General features: G+C 50.3%; 1 protein-coding gene across 1 annotated transcript in view; it reads right to left on the bottom strand.

Moving 5' to 3' along the window:
• Window positions 1–17536, bottom strand: part of LOC140719891 (uncharacterized) — a 29195-nt gene extending 11659 nt beyond the window's left edge. The window contains exons 1-3 of the mRNA XM_073034817.1: window positions 17401–17536; window positions 13245–13424; window positions 5199–5318 (exon numbers count right to left, since the gene is read on the bottom strand). Coding sequence (XP_072890918.1) covers window positions 5199–5318; window positions 13245–13424; window positions 17401–17536 — 436 coding nt within the window. The remainder of the gene's footprint in view (window positions 1–5198; window positions 5319–13244; window positions 13425–17400) is intronic.
• Window positions 17537–18238: the final 702 nt, after the last annotated feature.

Below are 18238 nucleotides of genomic sequence, written 5' to 3'. Positions count from 1 at the left end.
TAGAAATTCCCGAATGTTTATTGGCATCTCCCTGGATCAAGGGGTTTAGATAGGATAGAGATTGTAAGGTGCCTTCAGAAAAGTTTCTTGACACAAATTGTAGATAAGCCTACAGGAGGAGAGGCTGTACTTGATCTGATATTGGAAAACGAACCTGGCTAGGTGTCAAGTCTCTAGGTGGAAGAGCATTTTGGAGATAGATAAAAAAGTTCTATCTCCTTCACCATTGCATTGCATTGCATTGCACCATTGGAACAAGCAGGTTAGGAAAGAGTTTAAAAACACAAACACGGTGAAATCTGCAGATACTGGAAATTCAAGCAACACACCAGCAGGCCAGGCTGCATCTATAGGGAGAAGCATCATCAATGGGGACGGGAGAGGTTCTGAAGGGTCGTATGGTTGCAGGTGTTGTTCTCCAATTAAAGGAGAGTAGAGATAGCCGAGGCAATTATAGACCAGATAGTCTTAGTTCAGTGGTTGGTAAGTTGCTGGAAAAGATCCCGAGAGGCCGGATTTATGAACATTTGGAGAGGCATAATGGGATTAGGAATAGTTAGCATGGCTTAGTCAAAGACAGGTCGTGCTTTACGAGCCTGATTGAATTTTTTGAGGATGTGTCTGAACACATTGATGAAGGGAGAACAGTAGATGTAGTGTATATGGATTGCAGCAAGACCTTAGATATGATACCCTATGCAAGACTTGTTGATGAAATAAGGTGTCAAGGGATCCAAGAGGACCTTGCTTTGTGGATCCAGAATTGGCTTTCCCACAGAAAATAAAGTGTGGTTTTGGACGGGTCATATTCTGTATGGAGATCGGTGACCAGTGGTGTGTCTCAAGGGATCTATTCCAGGTAGTTCATTCCTGGATTTTATAAATTACCTGGATAGGGAAGTGGATTGATAGGTTAGTAAATTTGCTGATGACACAAAGGTTGGGGGTGTTGAGGGTAGTCGGGACGGCTGTCATAGTTTACAGCGGGGCATCGATAGGATGTCAAACTGGGCTGAGAAGTAGCTGATGGAGTTCAACTCAGATAAGTGTGAGGTGCATTATTTTTCGAGGTCAAATATGATGTTAGAATATAGACTTAATCGTAAGTCTCTTGGCAGTGTGGAAGATCAGCGGGATGCTGGGATCAAAGTCCATTGGACACTCAAAGCTGTTGTACAGGTTGAACTTGTGGTTAAAAAGGCATACGGTGCATTGGCCGTCATCAACCGTGGGATTGAATTGAAGAGCCAACAGGTAATGTTACAGCTATATAACACTCTGCTCAGACACCACTTGGTGTACTCTGCTTAGTTCTGGTCCCCTCACTCCAGGATGTATGTGGAAATTATAGATAAAAGTGCAGAGGAGATTACAAGGATCTGGCCTGGTTTGGGAAGCGTGCCTTAGGAGAGTACATTGTGTGAATTGGGCCTTTTCTCCTTGGAGCGACGGAGGATGAGATGTGACCTGATAGAGGTGTATAAGATGATAAGAAGGATTGATCGTGTGAATAGTCAGAGGCTTTCTCCAAGAGCCTGAAACACTGACAGCCCAAGATCTTAAGGCACAAACTAACGGAGATGGGAGTAGACTCTCACATGGTGGATTGGATAGTGGACTACTTGACAGATAGACCTCAGTATGTGCGGTTGGGAGACTGTGGGTCTGACACGGTGGTAAGCAGCACTGGGGCGCCGCAGGGAACCGTACTCTCTCCGGTCCTGTTCACCCTGTACACATCAGACTTCCAATATAACTCGGAGTCCTGCCATGTGCAAAGGTTCGCTGATGACACGGCCATAGTGGGGTGTGTCAGGAATGGACAGGAGGAGGAGTATAGGAAACTGATACAGGACTTTGTGATATGGTGCAACTCAAACTACCTGCGTCTCAATATCACCAAGACCAAGGAGATGGTGGTGGACTTTAGGAGATCTAGGCCTCATATGGAGCCAGTGATCATTAATGGAGAATGTGTGGAGCAGGTTAAGACCTACAAGTATCCGGGATACAGTTAGACGAGAAGCTAGACTGGACTGCCAACACAGATGCCTTGTGCAGGAAGGCACAGAGTCGACTGTACTTCCTAAGAAGGTTGGCGTCATTCAATGTCTTTAGTGAGATGCTGAAGATGTTCGATAGGTCAGTTGTGGAGAGCGCCCTCTTCTTTGTGGTGGCGTGTTGGGGAGGAAGCATTAAGAAGAGGGACGCCTCACGTCTTAATAAGCTGGTAAGGAAGGCGGGCTCTGTCGTGGGCAAAGTACTGGAGAGTTTAAAATCGGTAGCTGAGCGAAGGGCGCTGAGTAGGCTACGGTCAATTATGGATAACTCTGAACATCCTCTACATAGCACCATCCAGAGACAGAGAAGCAGTTTCAGCGACAGGTTACTATCGATGCAATGCTCCTCAGACAGGATGAAGAGGTCAATACTCCCCAATGCCATTAGGCTTTACAATTCTACCGCCAGGACTTAAGAACTTTTTAAAAGCTACTATTAATGCTTTTTGAGATAGTGATTTAGATGCATATCATATTTTTTTTACTGAGTTGAGTATTGTATGTAATTAGTTTTGCTACAACAAGTGTATGGGACATTGGAAAAAAGTTGAATTTTCCCATGGGGATGAATAAAGTATCTATCTATCTATCTATCTATCTATCTATCTATCTATCTATCTATCTATCTATCTATCTATCTATCTATCTATCTATCTATCTATCTATGAGAAGACACAATTTGTATGTGGTTAAAGGTAAGTACAGAACAGATGTCAGGGGTGAGTTTTTTTTTTACTCAGTGAGTGGTAAGTGGGTGGAATGGGCTGCCGCCGGCGGTGGTGAATACGAAGAAGATAGGGTCTTTTAAGACACTCCTGGAAAGGTACATGTTGCTTAGAAAAATAGAGGGCAATGTGCAACACGATGTAATTTCTAAAGTAGGCAAATGCTCCGAACAGTCCGATGGGTGTGTACAGAAGTGAGAATGTTCGGGGCGGGTGGAGGAGGTTTTTTGATGATGCTGGCTGCTTTACAGAATCAGCAGTGTGTGTGGAACGGGTTCATGGAGGGTAGGCTGGTTTCGGAGCTGGGCTCAGCTCTTTCCACCTCGCTCTGCAGTTTCTTGCGGTCATGGGCGGAGCAGTATTTATATTTTTTAGTGAACCAAGACTTTTCATGAGAACAGGGTAGTAGAAATGGTGAAAATGGAAGACGATAAGACATTTCTTCCCCCTGGTAGACTACTCTGCTGAATGGGGGGGGGGGGGTTAAAAGACTGATATGACCGGATTGATAGACATAATGGACGCTTGACAAGTCCCGTATCAAGATCCCAGATGGTAGATCTGTCTGGAAGATGGGAGAGAGGAATGTAGGGAGAGACCGAGAAGGAATGGAGCGGTGCAAATGGGCCGGATAGGGAAAGGTAGTGAGCGTAGAGGAGAGAATGGGGAAGGAGATGACAGGTGACGTGAGATACAGGGAGAATTGTCGTGCGGATTTGACTGGGGAGGACATACGAGGAACTGGTAGGAGGTGTATCATACAGAAGTTTGACCAAAGCTATTAACAAGGGCTCAGATGGTAGACTGGTCTGGAGATGTTGTCGAACCCAAGGAGATCTGTATGGCTAATTTGATTGTGGAGGATTGATCAGGTCGAGATGCTGGATGCAATGTACACAGATATTAATAACGTCCCAGATGGCATACTGCTCTGGGAGATGATGTGCGACACACGTAGGGATGGATGATTAGATATTAGAATGGCTCGGCAACAAGGTCTAGGGTTACAGTTAATGTCTTAGACTGGAAGCCCGTCACTGGCGCTGCTCACGGGCGGTCGGTGGTAGGACCCGCGATCTTTCTCAACTATATCGACCATTTATAGCAGATTATACAATACACGGTAGGTGAGCTTGCAGACGACGTTGATGGCGTTTTAAACAGTGAAGACAGTTACCTCTTACAGTGGGATCTCGATTCGCCGGGGAATTCGGCTGAACAGGAGAACATGCAATTTAGTTTGTGCTGTCGTATATTAGCAGGGCAAACAACAGAGTTGGACTTTCACGGTGCAGGTGAGGAAACTTGAGAATTGATAAGGAACAGCGTGACGCAGGGCTACAGGTACACGGTTGCTGAAAGTGGAGTCACAGGTAGACAGTGACCCTGGGGCGTGATGTGGAACAGAGGGACCCAGGGCTCGAGGTGCACGGTTGCTGAAACTGGACTCACAGGTAGACAGGGACCCTGGGGCGTGATGTGGAACAGAGGGACCCAGGGCTCGAGGTGCACGGTTGCCAGAAAGTGAAGTCACAGGTAGACAGGGACCCTGGGGAGTGATGTGCAACAAAGGGACCCAGGGCTCGAGGTGCACGGTTGCCAGAAATTGAAGTCACAGGTAGACAGGGACCCTGGGGAGTGATGTGGAACAGAGGGACCCAGGAGTCGAGGTGCACGGTTGCCAGGAAGTGAGGTCACAGGTAGACAAGGCGGTGGGGAGTGATGTGGAACAGAGGGACCCAAGGCTCGAGGTGCACGGTTGCCAGAAAGGGAAGTCACAGATAGACGGGGACCCTGGGGAGTGATGTGGAACAGAGGGAACCAGGGGTCGAGGTGCACGGTTGCCAGGAAGTGAGGTCACAGGTAGACAGGGCGGTGGGGAAGACGTCTGACACGCCGCCCTTCATCAGTCAGGGCAATGAGTGCAGGAGTATGGAGGTCACATTGGAATTGTACAAGTCGTTAGTAGATTGTTCCGTTGCCGTCGTCGTGCTCCAGATAAGAAGCCACTGAGCTGGAGAGAGTGTAGAGGAGATTTACAAGGACATTGCAGGAACTCGAGTAACTGAATTCTGGTGATAAGTTAGACCGGTTGTCAGTTTATATCTCGGAGCGCATAGGTGACCTAACGGAGTTGTATAAAAGCACATGGGGCCCAGACAAGGTGAATGCACAAAGTCGTTTTCCTCTTGGTTTAGAAAATCGAGAACCAGAGCCCACAGGGATCAGGTGACTGTAGAAGGTGGTGTAACTGGGGACACGAGTGAAACCTTTTCTTTTCTGATTGAGATGGAGGTCTGTCTATGGAACGAGCTGCCAGAGGAAGTGATCGATGTTGATGCATTAGAACTTGAACATCTGTGCGTATAGCACGTGACCCCTTCATACTGACGTTAATACTGTGAACTCTGACCTGCCTCTACAGGCACTGATAGTCTGGCGGGTCCGGCGGCGACTGGAGTGTTTTCATCCTCATCGATGAGAAGTTCGTGTCTCCCAAGCTTCAGCACTGAGTAGGTGGATGTTAGATTGTCTGGGAGAGAAAGAGAGAGAATGTGAGGAAGGGTGAGAAACTGAAGGCGGTAGAGAATGATGGGAGTGAGGACAGGGAGACAGAGCAGAGAGAGGAGACACGGAGCGAGAAGGCTGAGAGGTAAGGAGAGAAGGTGAGGAAGAGGGGGAAGTGAGCGGTAAAGACGAGGATTCCAGGTAGGAGAAAGCGGGTAGAACGGATCGATGTGGGGCGGGGGGCTGGTGGAGGGTGACAGAGTGATGTGATGAGCGGGAATATTGAATAAATCTGGGGCGACAGAACAAGGCGAGAATGGGAGGGAATGTGGCGGAGGGAACAGAGGGAGAGAGGTTTTGAGTGAATGGGGAGAGACCAGTGTGAGAGCGGCAGTGCAATTGAGGGAGAGAGGGGGAGAGTGAAGGGGGAATGGGACGGAGAAGGAGAGGGACAGAGTGAGCGCGAGAGAATTCATGCGAGAGAGGGTTGTTTTTCATAGTTGTATTATTTGCAAGCTGTCTACAATCTCCACACTCTGGATATACGACGGTCTTCTGGGGACTAACACGTTGTGGGGAAATTTGCGCTCAATTCTGTTTCTTTGTGTCGTGGCTGCTTGCAAGAGGACGAGCGGTACGGTAACGTGGCGGTTTACAGTACCACAGACCCGGGTGTAGTCCCGCCACTGACTGCAAGGAGCTGGTCCGTTCTACCCGAGACCGATTTGCTCAAATCGCTGCCGGTACACAGATTGGTGGTGTTGTGGAACGTGTGGAACATCGCTGATGGATTCGTTGGGATGGGGATCAGCTGTAGATGGGTGGAGAAATGGCACACGGAGTTTACTGCGGGTAAGAGTGAGGTTCTGAGCTCTGGACAGTCAAATGTGGAGGGACAGGAGACAGTTAACGGCACGACCCTTCCCTATCGACGTAGAAAGGGATCACGGTTAAACATGTTAAACACATGACTTTAGACGGGCATTTGGCCACGTCCCTTTCATGAGAAGTACATTGACAAGATTGTGTTGACTGGAATTCGCAATGAACTGGGAATTTGGGCTCAGAGTTGGGTTGTGTGCAGACCTCAGAGAGTGGCGGACGCTGGTTGGAAGACCGTGACTCCTGGTGTAATGCAAGGATCCGTCCTACGACCTCTGCTGTTTGTGGCAAAGATGTGGATGGAAATCTGGATATTCAACTAGGCTGTGTGTTGTTTATCATGTCCTGCCTCGTAGGGTTAGTGAATTGTTTTATGATTTCGAGTTATAGAGCAGAGACCACCCAGCGGAGTACAGAAACAGGCCTACAATGTTGTCCGAATGCATTCACTCTGGTATTAGACATTTCATCTTTGTTAAAAGGTACTCTCTGTGGACAGTCTGTGTCTCCTGTGATCGTAGGAACCTCTGTCGGACCTCCCGTTCAACATCTCCGGAGGCTGCCCAAGACCTTCCGACCGAACCATTCATCTAAATTGTCATCCGGGTCATTCACATACATCACAGACAGGAGAGGTGCCAGTTACATCCAGAGATACTGATCACTTCATGGCAGTGGAGCAACGTAAATCCATCACAGAATGCAGAATAAAGGGTCACAGTTACAGAGAATGTGCAGTGCAGGCAGAGAATAAGGTGCAGCGGCCAAGGGAAAGCAGATTGCGAGGTCAAGTGTACACATCATGGTAGAGGACGGTTCAATAGTCTGATAACACTGGGGTAGAAGCTGACCTCCAGCCTAGTGAGACATGCCTTCGTATCTCCCCTCCGATGGAAGATCTGACTTTACTCCATGCACTTCTTTCACAGCTCTACAGCTCCGGGTCCCATCCCCCTTGCAAATTAGTTTAAACCCTCCCGAACCATGCTAGCAATCTGCAAGTTCACCAACCGCGTATTGTGTAATTTGTTACAAATGGTAGATATAGTTGACAAAGATCCTTGGTCCCTCCAGCGTTGCTGGAGTTGGTTCTGTGATGCTTCTGGCTGCTTCATCGAGGAGTCAGGAATTATGGACGGAGTTCATGGAAGGGAAGCTGGTTTCCGAGATAGGCTCAGCTCTTTCCACAGCGGTTAGCAGATTCTTGCGGTCACGGGTGAAGTGGTTTCAACATTTCGAGTGAGGAACAACGCTCAGCAGTTACTTGCGGTCACGGGTGAAGCAGTTTCTATACTGTGAGTGAGGAACAACGCTCAGCAGTTACTTGCGGTCACGGGTGAAGCAGTTTCTATATTGTGAGCGAGGAACATATTGAGGAGCGTTTCATGAGAACAGGGAAGTACACTTGTCGAATAGGGAACTCTATAACGCATTTAACGTTTCTAGTTGGTGGGCTACTCTGTAAACTGGTGGGAGGCACAGCGAAATTTGTCTGACTGATTTGTGCGCATTGGCAGAGATAATCAGTAAGGACGGAGAAGCAATGGAGCGGTTAGACAGGGAGGGCGAGGGGAAGATATGGAGTGTGTAAGATAGTGGGGGAAGGGAGATACTAGATTGCGTGAGACCGAGAGAGAGTTGTCGGATAATTTGACAGGGAGGACAGAACAAGCACGGGTAGTGGGCTATGGATAAATGTTCAGATAGTAGACTGCTCTGGAAGATGATGTGAAAGATCTCTGTCTGACTAATTTAACTGCGGAGGACTGATCCGGTCAGTTTGGTAGATGTAATATACACAGATTTAACAAAGTCCCAGATGGTCTACCGCTCTGAAAGTTGGTGTACGGCAAAGGGAGGGATGGCTGACTGGATATAGACAATAGACAATTGACAATAGACAGTAGGTGCAGGAGTAGGCCATTCGGCCCTTCTAGCCAGCACCGCTATTCACTGTGATCATGGCTGATCATACAATATAAAATTGACTCGGCGGTGGGAGCAAAGTTCGAGGGTTGAAGTTCGTTTCTCAGACTGGAGGCCGGTCACTAGCCATGAATACCAGAATGTCGCTAGTGGGACCAAGGATCTTTGTCAACTATATCGAACATTTGTAACAGATTACACAATACGCATTTGATAAGCTTGCAGTTGGTTACCATGCTTCGGGAGGGTTTAAACTAATTTGCAAGCGGGATGGGACCCGGAGCGATAGTGCAGTGAAAGAAGTGCATGGAGTAAAGACAGATCTAACATATAGAGAGGCTTTGAGGAAAGAGAAGCAGAATAAAGGCTGTAAAAGTAGTAAGATAGAAGGGCTAAAGTGTGAGTACTTCAATGCAAGAAGCATCAGGAACAAAGGTGATGAACTGACAGCTTGGATGCATACATGGAATTATGATGTAGCGGCTATTAAGCAGACTTGGCTGGCACCAGGGCAGGAATAGATTCTCATTATTCCTGGATTTCAGTGCTTTAAAAGGGATAGAAAGTGGGTAGAGGAGAAGGGTGGCATTACTGGTCAGGGATACCGTTACACCTACAGAAAGGGTAGGTAATGTAGCAGGATCCTCTTTTGAGTCTGTATGGGTGGAGGTCAGGAACAGGAAGGGAGCAGTTACACTACTATGGGTATTTGTATAGACTCCCTGGTAGCAACAGAGATACCGAGGAACAGATTGGGAGGCAGATTTTGGAAAGGTGCAAAATTAACAGCGTTGTTATCATGAGTGTCTTTAACTTCCCTAATATTGATTGGCACCTGACTAGTTCCAAGGGTGTAGATGGGGCAGAGTTTGTTAAGTGTGTCCAGGATGGATTCCTGTCACAGTATGTTGACAGGCCAACTAGGGTGAATGCCATACTAGATCTTGTATTAGATAACGAACAGGGTCAGGTCACAGATCCGTCAGTGGGTGAGCATCTGGGGGACAGTGATCATCGCTCCCTGGCCTTTAGCGTTATCATGGAAAAGGACAGAATCGGAGAGGACAGCAAAAAATTTAATTGGGGAACGGCAAATTATGAGGCTATAAGGCTAGAACGCGGGTGTGAATTGAAATGATGTTTTTGCCGGGACATCTACTACGGACGTGTGGTCGATGTTTAAGGATGTCTTGCAGGAAGTTTGGGATAAATCTGCACCGGTGAGGAAGATTTAAAAAAAATGATAGTGTGAAGGAACCATGGGTGACAATTGAGATGGAAAATCTAGTGAGGTGGAAGAAGGCAGCAGACATGAGGTTTAGGAAGGAAGGATCAAATGGGTCTATTGAGGAATATGGGGTAGCATGAAAGGAGCTTATTAAGGGACTGAGAAGAGCATGAAGTAGGCAGGAGAAGACCTTGGCGAGTGGGGTAGGCATTCTTCAATTATCAAAAGGATGACAGGAGTGAAGGGAGAACCGATTTGAGATAAAAGTGGGATGGAGGCTGTGGAAGTGAGCGAGGTCCTCAATGGACACTTCGGTATTCACCACGGGGAGGGAACTTGATGACGGTGAGGACAATATGAGTCAGGTTGATGTTCTGGTGCATGTTGATATTAATGGAGAGGAGGTGTTGGGGTTGTTAAAATACATTAGGACGGATAAGTCCCCGAGGACTAGACTGCTCCTCGAGGGTAGAGATTGCTGAGACTCTGGCTAGGATCTTTATGTCCTTGTTATCCACGGGAATGGTACCGGAGGATAGGCGAGTGTTGTCCCCTTGTTCAAAAATGTAATAGGGATAGTCCGGGTAATGATAGACCAGTGAGCCTTACATCTGTGGTGGGAAAGCTGTTGGAAAAGATTCTTAGAAATAGAATCTGTAGGCATTTAGAGAATCATGGTCTGATCAAGGACAGTCCGCATGGCTTTGTGAAAGGCAGAACGTGTCTAACAAGACTGATCTGTGTCTAACAAGAGTTCTGTGAGGAGGTGACCAGGCATATAGATGAGGTTAGTGCAATAGATGTGATCTACCTGGATTTTAGTAAGGTATTTGACAAGGTTCAACACGGTAGTCTTATTTAGAAAGTCGGAGTGCATGGGATCCAGGGACGGCTGGTCATGTGGATTCAGAATTGGCTTGCCTGCAGAAGGCAGAGAGCCGCAGTGGAGGAATTACATTCAGATTGGAGGGTTGTGACGAGTGGTGTCACACAAGGATCTGTTCTGGGACCTCTACTTCTCGTGATTTTTATTAGCGACCTGGATGTGGGGGTAGAAGAGTGGGTTGGAAAGTTTGCAGACGATGCAGAGGTCGGTGGTGTTGTAGATAGTGCAGAGGATTTTTCAAGATTGCAGACAGACATTGATGCAATGCAGAACAGGGCTGAGAAGTGGCAGATGGAGTTCTACCCGGAGAAGTGTGCGGTGGTACACTTTGGAAGGACAAACTCCAAGGCAGAGATCCAAGTAAATGATAGGACACTAGGTAGTGTGGAGGAGCAGAGGGATATGGGGGTACATATACACAGTCCCCTGAAAGTTGTCTCACAGGTAGATAGTGTAGTTATGAAAGCTTATGTGGTGTTAGCTTTCATAAATCAAGGGATCGAGTTTAAGAGACGCGATGTAATGATGCAGCTTTATAAAACTCTGGCTTGGCCACAGCTGGATTACTGTGTCCAGTTCTGGTCGCCTCACTATAGGAAGGATGTGGAAGCATTGGAAAGGGTCCGGGGGAGATTTACCAGGATGCTGCCTGGTTTAGAGAGTATGGATTATGATCAGAGATTAAGGGAGCTAAGGCTTTACTCTTTGGAGAGAAGGAGGATGAGAAGAGTCATGATAGAAATGTACAAGATATTAAGAGGAATAGACAGAGTGGACAGCCAGCACCTCTTCCCCAGGGCACCACTGCTTAGTACAAGAGAACATGGCTTTATGGTAAGGGGAGCGAAGTTCAAGGGGGATATTAGAGGAAGGTTTTTCACCCAGAAATTGGTTGGTACGTGGAATGCACTGCCCGAGTCAGTGGTGGAGGCAGATACACTAGTGAAGTTGAAGATTCTACTAAACAGGCATATTGAGGAATTTAATGTGAGTGGGGCGGTTAGGATTTTATACCTTGGCTTTCATGGGTGACTGACAGAGATTTAAAAACCATGTGTGGCAAGAGGAGGTGAATGCGCAGAGTCATTTTCTATACACTTGCAGAATCGAGGATCAGGACTTAAAATTCTGAGGTGATAGTAGAAAGAGATTTAACTGCGGACCAAAGTGATTTTTTTTTAAATCAGGCGGTGCTATGTCTTTGGAAGGAACTACCTCAGCTGATCAGCGAGAGAGAGATAGACAAGGAAAACTGAGCGCGGTAGAGAATCGGGAACAGTGAGGTGCAGAGGGAAAGGAAGAGAGTACAGAGAGAGAGGGAAGAGAAGGTTGGGGACAGCGAGCGGGATGACGGGAAAAGGCAAGCGGGGGAAGCGAGACGGAGTACAAAGACAGAGAGGCTGAAATGGATGGATGGAGTGGTTCAGAGAGGGGTGATCGAAGAGGGCCAATTGGCGGGAAAATGGAATAGAATGGGGGCAGAGAACAAAGAGAGATAGGGGAGAAAGAGGGGATTAAGTGAGGTGAGGGACTGAGGTAGTCAGCACGGAGAGTAGGATTCAGAGGTGAAACAGAGTAGTGAGAGAATAGAAACGAAAGGGTGAAGAAATGTGGGAGAGGGAGAGGTTGGAAGAGTCAAACGGAGTGAGAGAGTGAGGGAAAGAGTGTAGAAGGGACAGCGAGTGTGAGAGACCGGGGGAGGGTGACAGACGGAAGAGGATTGAGAAAGTGAGCAATGAGAGAGGGAAGATTTAATGGGGAAGAAGGAGTAGAGAGATGCTGGGAGATAGTTAGAGAGCGGGCAGAATGAGCGCGCGACGGAGGCATGAGAGGAGGGAAAGAAGGAGGGAAAGGGAGAGAGGTTTGGAGAGAGGGAATAGAGGGAACGATACCGTGAGAGACAGGGTAGGGGGAGAGGGGGTACGGAGGAGAGAGTGGTTGAAGGAGTGAGGGCGAGGGGAGGGGGCGTTAGAGATAGCAGCATGGGGAGAATGGTGAGACAGCAAAGAGTGAGGACAAGAGAAGGGAGAGTGGATGAGATGGGAAAAGCGGGATCGACGGGAGAAGAGAAAGGAAACAGATGAATGAGCGTGAGAGAGAAAGGGAGAGAGAAGGTGGGACGAGATAAGGCTTGTGCAGAGTGAGAGGTGGGAGAGGAAAGCGGAGAGGCTTGAGGAGATTAAAATACATTTTAGAGGTCTCCCTCATTAAGACATTTCTCATTGCCCTCTCTAAACACCACCCTACCCACGGCGCTCATTATTCACCTGCCATTCCACAGTCCCGCCTCCTTTCGCCCGCTGAACGCTCCCCCCTCAGTCACCCTTCCACCCCACCGCCCCGACCAGGGCACTTCCACAGCACTGCCCCTCCCATGACGTTCCGTTCTCCCACACCACTCTCTCTACACCTCACTCCACACTGCTGCCTCTATACCGCCCTCCTATGCCGGTCGCTCCACGCCACCCTTCCCAAAGCGCGCCACTGTCACTGACCACCCACCCCCTCACATTGCTCCTCCTAGTCGCCTCTCCTGCGCGCTGCCTCCGACATACTCAAACAGCGAATCATTAGAGTCAGCTGTCAGTTTGCCTTTAGTTTTCACGACAGGATTGGACACATTACAAGAACACAGTAAAGGCAAAAGTAATGAAACTGACCTCCATCTCTAGGTACCTGGGGCACAGAGAGGGTCTTGACTTCCGGCCCCACGTACGATACAGCAAGTTCAGAAATTGGCTGAGGATCTCTCATCATCGACCCAGCACGGACACCCGCGATCGGAAACGCAGTGACCCTCGCTCCACACCGGCCCATCACACTCTCCCGGGGTCAAACACCGAGCGAATCACCCACTGCAGCGTTTCACAGACCTGGGTTCAGACACAGAGTGAAGCTCCCTCCCAACTGTGCCATCACAAACCCCCGTGGTCAAACGCTGAAGGGTTTCCATCCATACTGTCTATCACACGCTTTCGGAGTCAGTCTCAGATTGAAACTCCCTCCCTCCGTCTTTCTGCCCCACTCACCTTGGGATGCTGCCCGTGCGGCATTTTTAGTGGGTTTCTTATTCATGAAAGTCTCGCTGTCGTCCATTCTGTCGAGGATCCTCTGTGTCTCTGAGCTCAGAAATGGGAAGTAACCGTTGTCAGAGGAAGGCTGTGTTGACAAGGGAGTCAGACCGACGCCAACAAACACGAGATGAGCAGCTGATAAAGAGGAACCGAGAGCAGGGGGTGGGGAGGTGCCGTGGAGAGGGATTGAGAGTGTGCGAGAGGGTGGCCGACAGAGATAAGAGTGGCGGTGGATAGAGTAGTGAGAGTGAGGAGAATGAGGGGGAGTGAGAGAGGGTTATATAAAGTGTGGGCGGAGAGAAAAGTGGGTGGCAGTGGACTGTGTGGGTTGAGGGGAGTGATGGGAGAGAGGTAGGAGTGAAGGGATAATGATGGAGATGACAAAACGGGAGGGGATGAGGAAGATGGGTAGAGAAATAGAGGGGGAGGAGAATGGGAGAGAGTGGGAGAAATGTGGGCGCTTTTAACGTGAGGAAGAGAGAGAGAGATGAATTGAGAAGTTCGGAGAGGAGGCAAGGAAGGGGAAAGTGATTGTTACAGAGAGGAAAGCGGAGTGCAGCAAAGGGAGGGGTGAGGGAGAAGGAATGTAGACGATGGAGGGATTGAGCAAGGAAGAAAGCGCCAGAGAGGTCGTGAAGGGGTCAGAGCGGAGACGGAGATTAGAGGGGTCGAGTGGGGAAGAGGAGAAGGAGGAGGAGAGGGTACTTCCATGCCCGTCCTCTATCGGGTGATCTCTCTGGCGCTCCGTAGAACGGGAGAGGATGCCTACAGAGTCGCGCTGACCCGGGGAATGCGGGAATGATTCACGGAGGTGGCGGAAAATGAGGCCCAATCACCCTTGCATCCCGACCACAGCTCCCCGCATTTCCGCGGGTGGGGGGGAGGGGGTGTTTGTAAATTAGCTAACGTTTAGCCCGGGATTTCCATCCGTCTCTCGATATCTCTCTCCCTTCTTCCAATTGCCCGACCTCCACCTCTCCTCCTTCGCCCTCTATCCCTCCCTCCCTTCGTTACAACTCCACACAATCCTCCCCCTTCTTTTGCACCACATCTTTTCTCATTCCCTTTTGCCCACTCCCACCCACCTTCGTCTGCCAATCTCCCTCTCTCTCTCTCCTCTCCCAATAACGCCCGTATCTGCAATTTCTCCCCTCCTTGCCTTCCCTTACTCCCCACCACCTCCCAACCTCTCCAGTTCCCTCAACTCAACACCCTCTCCCATAACGACCTTCCCTTCCCCACTCCTGTCCGCCTTCTCTTCACCTCTTCCCTCCCCTTTCCTCATTCTCCTCCGTCATCCTCCAATTTACTTTCATCTCAGCACCCTCCCATCTCTCTCTCACAACCTTCCTAAGTTCCCCTCCATCCCTCCCTCTCTGCTCCGCTCTCCACAGGTTCCGATATCGAGCTGGGACCCGCCCACTCCGTAGGAGCCTCCCCTGCGGAGCGCTGTGATGAGGGAGCTCCACGCCGTCATGTCCACTCGGGCATCGCGCCACGCTGGTGGGCAGTAACCTCCCTCCGGGACAGGAGGACGTGTGGAATTGCGAAGGCCAGGAAGCTTTTCCGGACTTCCCCAGGAGCCGCGATTCCAAGGACGAGTTTCCTCCACCTTATGCGCTCCCCCTCCTTCTCACCCCCACCTTTCACACCCCATTCACCACCCGATGTCCCTCTGCAGGATCCGCCGCCTCTCACTCCTCTCACAAGGCGAGGAAGAGAGCGCCAGAGAGGTGGTGAAGGGGTCAGAGCGGAGAAGACAGAGATTAGAGGGGGACGAGTGGGGAAGAGGAGACGGAGGAGGAGAGGGAACGTCCATGCCCGTCCTCTATCGGGTAATCCCTCTGGTGCACCTTAGAACGGGAGAGGATGTCTACAGCGTCGCGCTTACCCGGGGGATGCGGGAATGATTCACGGAGGTGGCGTAAAGTGAGGGATCCCGTGACCTCATTCCTCCCTCCTACTCGCTCACCCACACTTATATTCACATCCCCTTCTCTCTCCTCCACCTCAAAAATCTGCTTTCTCCCCTCCTTGCCCCACCCCTTGCCTCGGTCCCCTTGGTCCCCTCCCTCATCTGTCTCCCTCCCTCTGTCGCCTTCACCTTCTCGCCCCAACTCTCCCCTCCATTTCTCCCACATCCTACTCCCCTGCTTCTTCCCTTCCCCACTCTTCTCCCCTCTCTCTCCACCCTCCCATTATCGCTCCTGCCCTCCATCCCGCCCTCTGTATCCGCTGTTCCACTCCCCATGATCCTCTCTCCCTCTTCTCTTTCTCCCTCCTGCTGTACCTCAACCTCCCTCCCTAATCCACCGCTATCTTACGTCACCTCTTTCACTCATTTTCCTTTCCCTATCCTCCTCTTTCCGCTTCCTCCCACTATACATATCTCAACCCTTCGTCTTTCTCTTCCTGTCCCACTTCCCACTCCCCACACTCCTCTCTCCCTTTCCCTTTACCCCACCCCTCCCTCTACCTCTGCCCCACCCTCCCTCATCACTACCCTTCTCTCCCTACTCATATCTCCCGCCCGTTGCATGCATCCCTCCCACCCTCCCTTCACCTCAGACAGAGGGACCCCACCCACCCACTCCCTCCGCCCGGCGCACCTCTTTTCTCTTGTATCTCGGCGTTAGGATGCGTTTCCGATTGTCCTCTGCTGTTCTTTGTGGAAAGGCGAGGAGAGCAAGAGGCGAGTTTTGCAATAGAGGGACGAATGGTGGGGCAGAGGATGAGGGAATGGAGAGAGGCGGGAGGGAGGGACATGCAAGCGATATGTGAGGGCGGTAGGTTCATGGGAGTGAAGTGGAGAGAGGAGATGCGTGAGAGGGAATTAATGTTTCGAGAGGGGGAGGCAATCAGCAACGGGACAGAAGGAGATAAGAACCGGGGGGGGGGGAGTGGGGAGGGATCGTTGTCGAGTTATCGTGCGGACAGGTTGGAGCCTCGGATCAACATCAGGAGTGGAGTAGAGGGTGCCGGTGGGGCTGAACAATATAAGCAAGAAAATCTCTCCCCCCTATCTCGTGGGTCCCTCGCTCAGAAGGAGGAGGAGATTCTCAAAGAGAAGTTAGAGACAGACGGGGTAGAATGGTGAGAGGGGGACGCTGGAAGTGAGGAGGTTTGCGGGTTGGCTAACAACTGGGAGAGTTCTCCCTCGTCACCCTGTCCTCCACTCCTGCCGTCTCTGACTGTGGGTCTCTGCCTCTCTGTGAAGGCTCGGAAAATCCGGACGGAAATATCCTGGCGGATGGCAGCGCACGGCAAGGTGAGGGATAGAGTCGATTCCCCGCAACCTCACTCTCCTACTCACGACAACAACGTCGTCTGCCCTACCTCTTCTTCCGCCGTCGCTGTCTCACTCTCCTCTCCATTTAAATCAGAAGTTTTTTTCCCACTCTGCCTCCCTCTCCCTATCCGATATTTTCCATCTCACGGTTCCTCCCCTCTCCGTCCTCTCACTCCTTCCTCCCTGTCTCTCACTCTCTTTCCGTGTCCGCCAGCCACGGATTCTCTATCCGTTTCACTTCTTGTCTCTCCTCAACAGGTACATCTGCATCTGTCACAGACCCTCGCTCTACAACCGTCTCTAACTTTCTCTTCCCCCTCCATATTACCCTTCTCGCCATCATCACCGTCTCTATCGTCTCCTTTCTCCCTCTACGACCACCCTTCTTCATCTCTCTCCCGATATTCCTCACTCTCCCGGGCACTCTTTTACGCCGCTACCCCCCTCTCTAACCCTGCCCATGAGTCCTTTCCCCACTCCCTCTCTCTCTCCCACACCATTCCTATCCGCAACCTCCTTCCTTTCACCCCTCTCCTCACTCCCCCACTCTCACTTTCTCAAGCTCCCTGCCTACCCACTCAATCTGAGACCGTTTCTCTCGGTCTAAACTTATTATACGATTCGTTCTCTGTCTCTCCGTCACTAACCCCTCTCTCTATCCTCCATGTATGTCCCAAGCCTGCTTCAATTTCACTCCTCTGTCCAGCTCGCTTCTGCACTCTACACACTCACTCTCTATCCCTATCTTTCTCACTGTGCTTTTCACTCAGCCCTCTCTTTCACTCTGCCCTCTCCCTTTCTCCAGTACCCTCACTCTCATACTTTCTCTCTTCCCAATCTCTTTCGCCCGCACTGCCCTCGCACCTGACGGATATCCGATAACAAAGCGGCCCACTGTTCCGTTTCCTGGAAAGGCGCCCCCGCTGGACAGGTACGTCCTCGTCACCATTTTTATCATCGCAATCGGGATCGGTCACACTCTCCATTGTAAGTCAGATGCGCGGGGAAAAGAGAACGTATCTTGGAAATGATTGACGTGTAGAGAGGGAGCAGGTGGGGATTGTCCGGACTGGCGAAGGGAGAGAGAGTGACACAGAAAGAGTGACACGGAGAACCTCATCAATGCCCATACACACACTTCGGGGGTCAGACACAGAGTGAAGCTCCCTCCACACCGTCCCATCACACACTGCCGGGGTCAGACACTGAGTGAACTTCCCTCCACACCGTCCAATCACACAATCCCGGCGTTCAGACACAGAGTGAATCTCCCTCCACACCGTCCCATCACACACTCCCGGGGTCAGACACAGAGTGAATCTCCCTCCACAACGTCCAATCACACACTAACGGGGACAGACACAGAGTGAATCTCCCTCCACAACGTCCCATCACACACTCCCAGGGTCAGACACAGAGTGAATCTCCCTCCACACCGTCCCATAACACACCCCGGGGTAAGACACTGAGAGAATTTTCCTCCACACCGTCACATCACACACTCCCGGGGTCAGACACAGAGTGAATCCCCCTCCACACCGTCTCTTCACACACTCCCGGGGTCAGACACAGAAGGAATCTCCATCTACACCGTCCCATCAAACACTCCCGGGGTCAGACACAGAGTGAATCTCCCTCCACACCGTCCCATCATACACTC

Source organism: Hemitrygon akajei, unplaced genomic scaffold (genome assembly GCF_048418815.1).
Source record: "Hemitrygon akajei unplaced genomic scaffold, sHemAka1.3 Scf000033, whole genome shotgun sequence".
Lineage (NCBI taxonomy): Eukaryota > Metazoa > Chordata > Chondrichthyes > Myliobatiformes > Dasyatidae > Hemitrygon > Hemitrygon akajei.
Note: the sequence above shows the minus strand (reverse complement) of the source record. Positions and strands in the feature narration are given on the sequence as shown.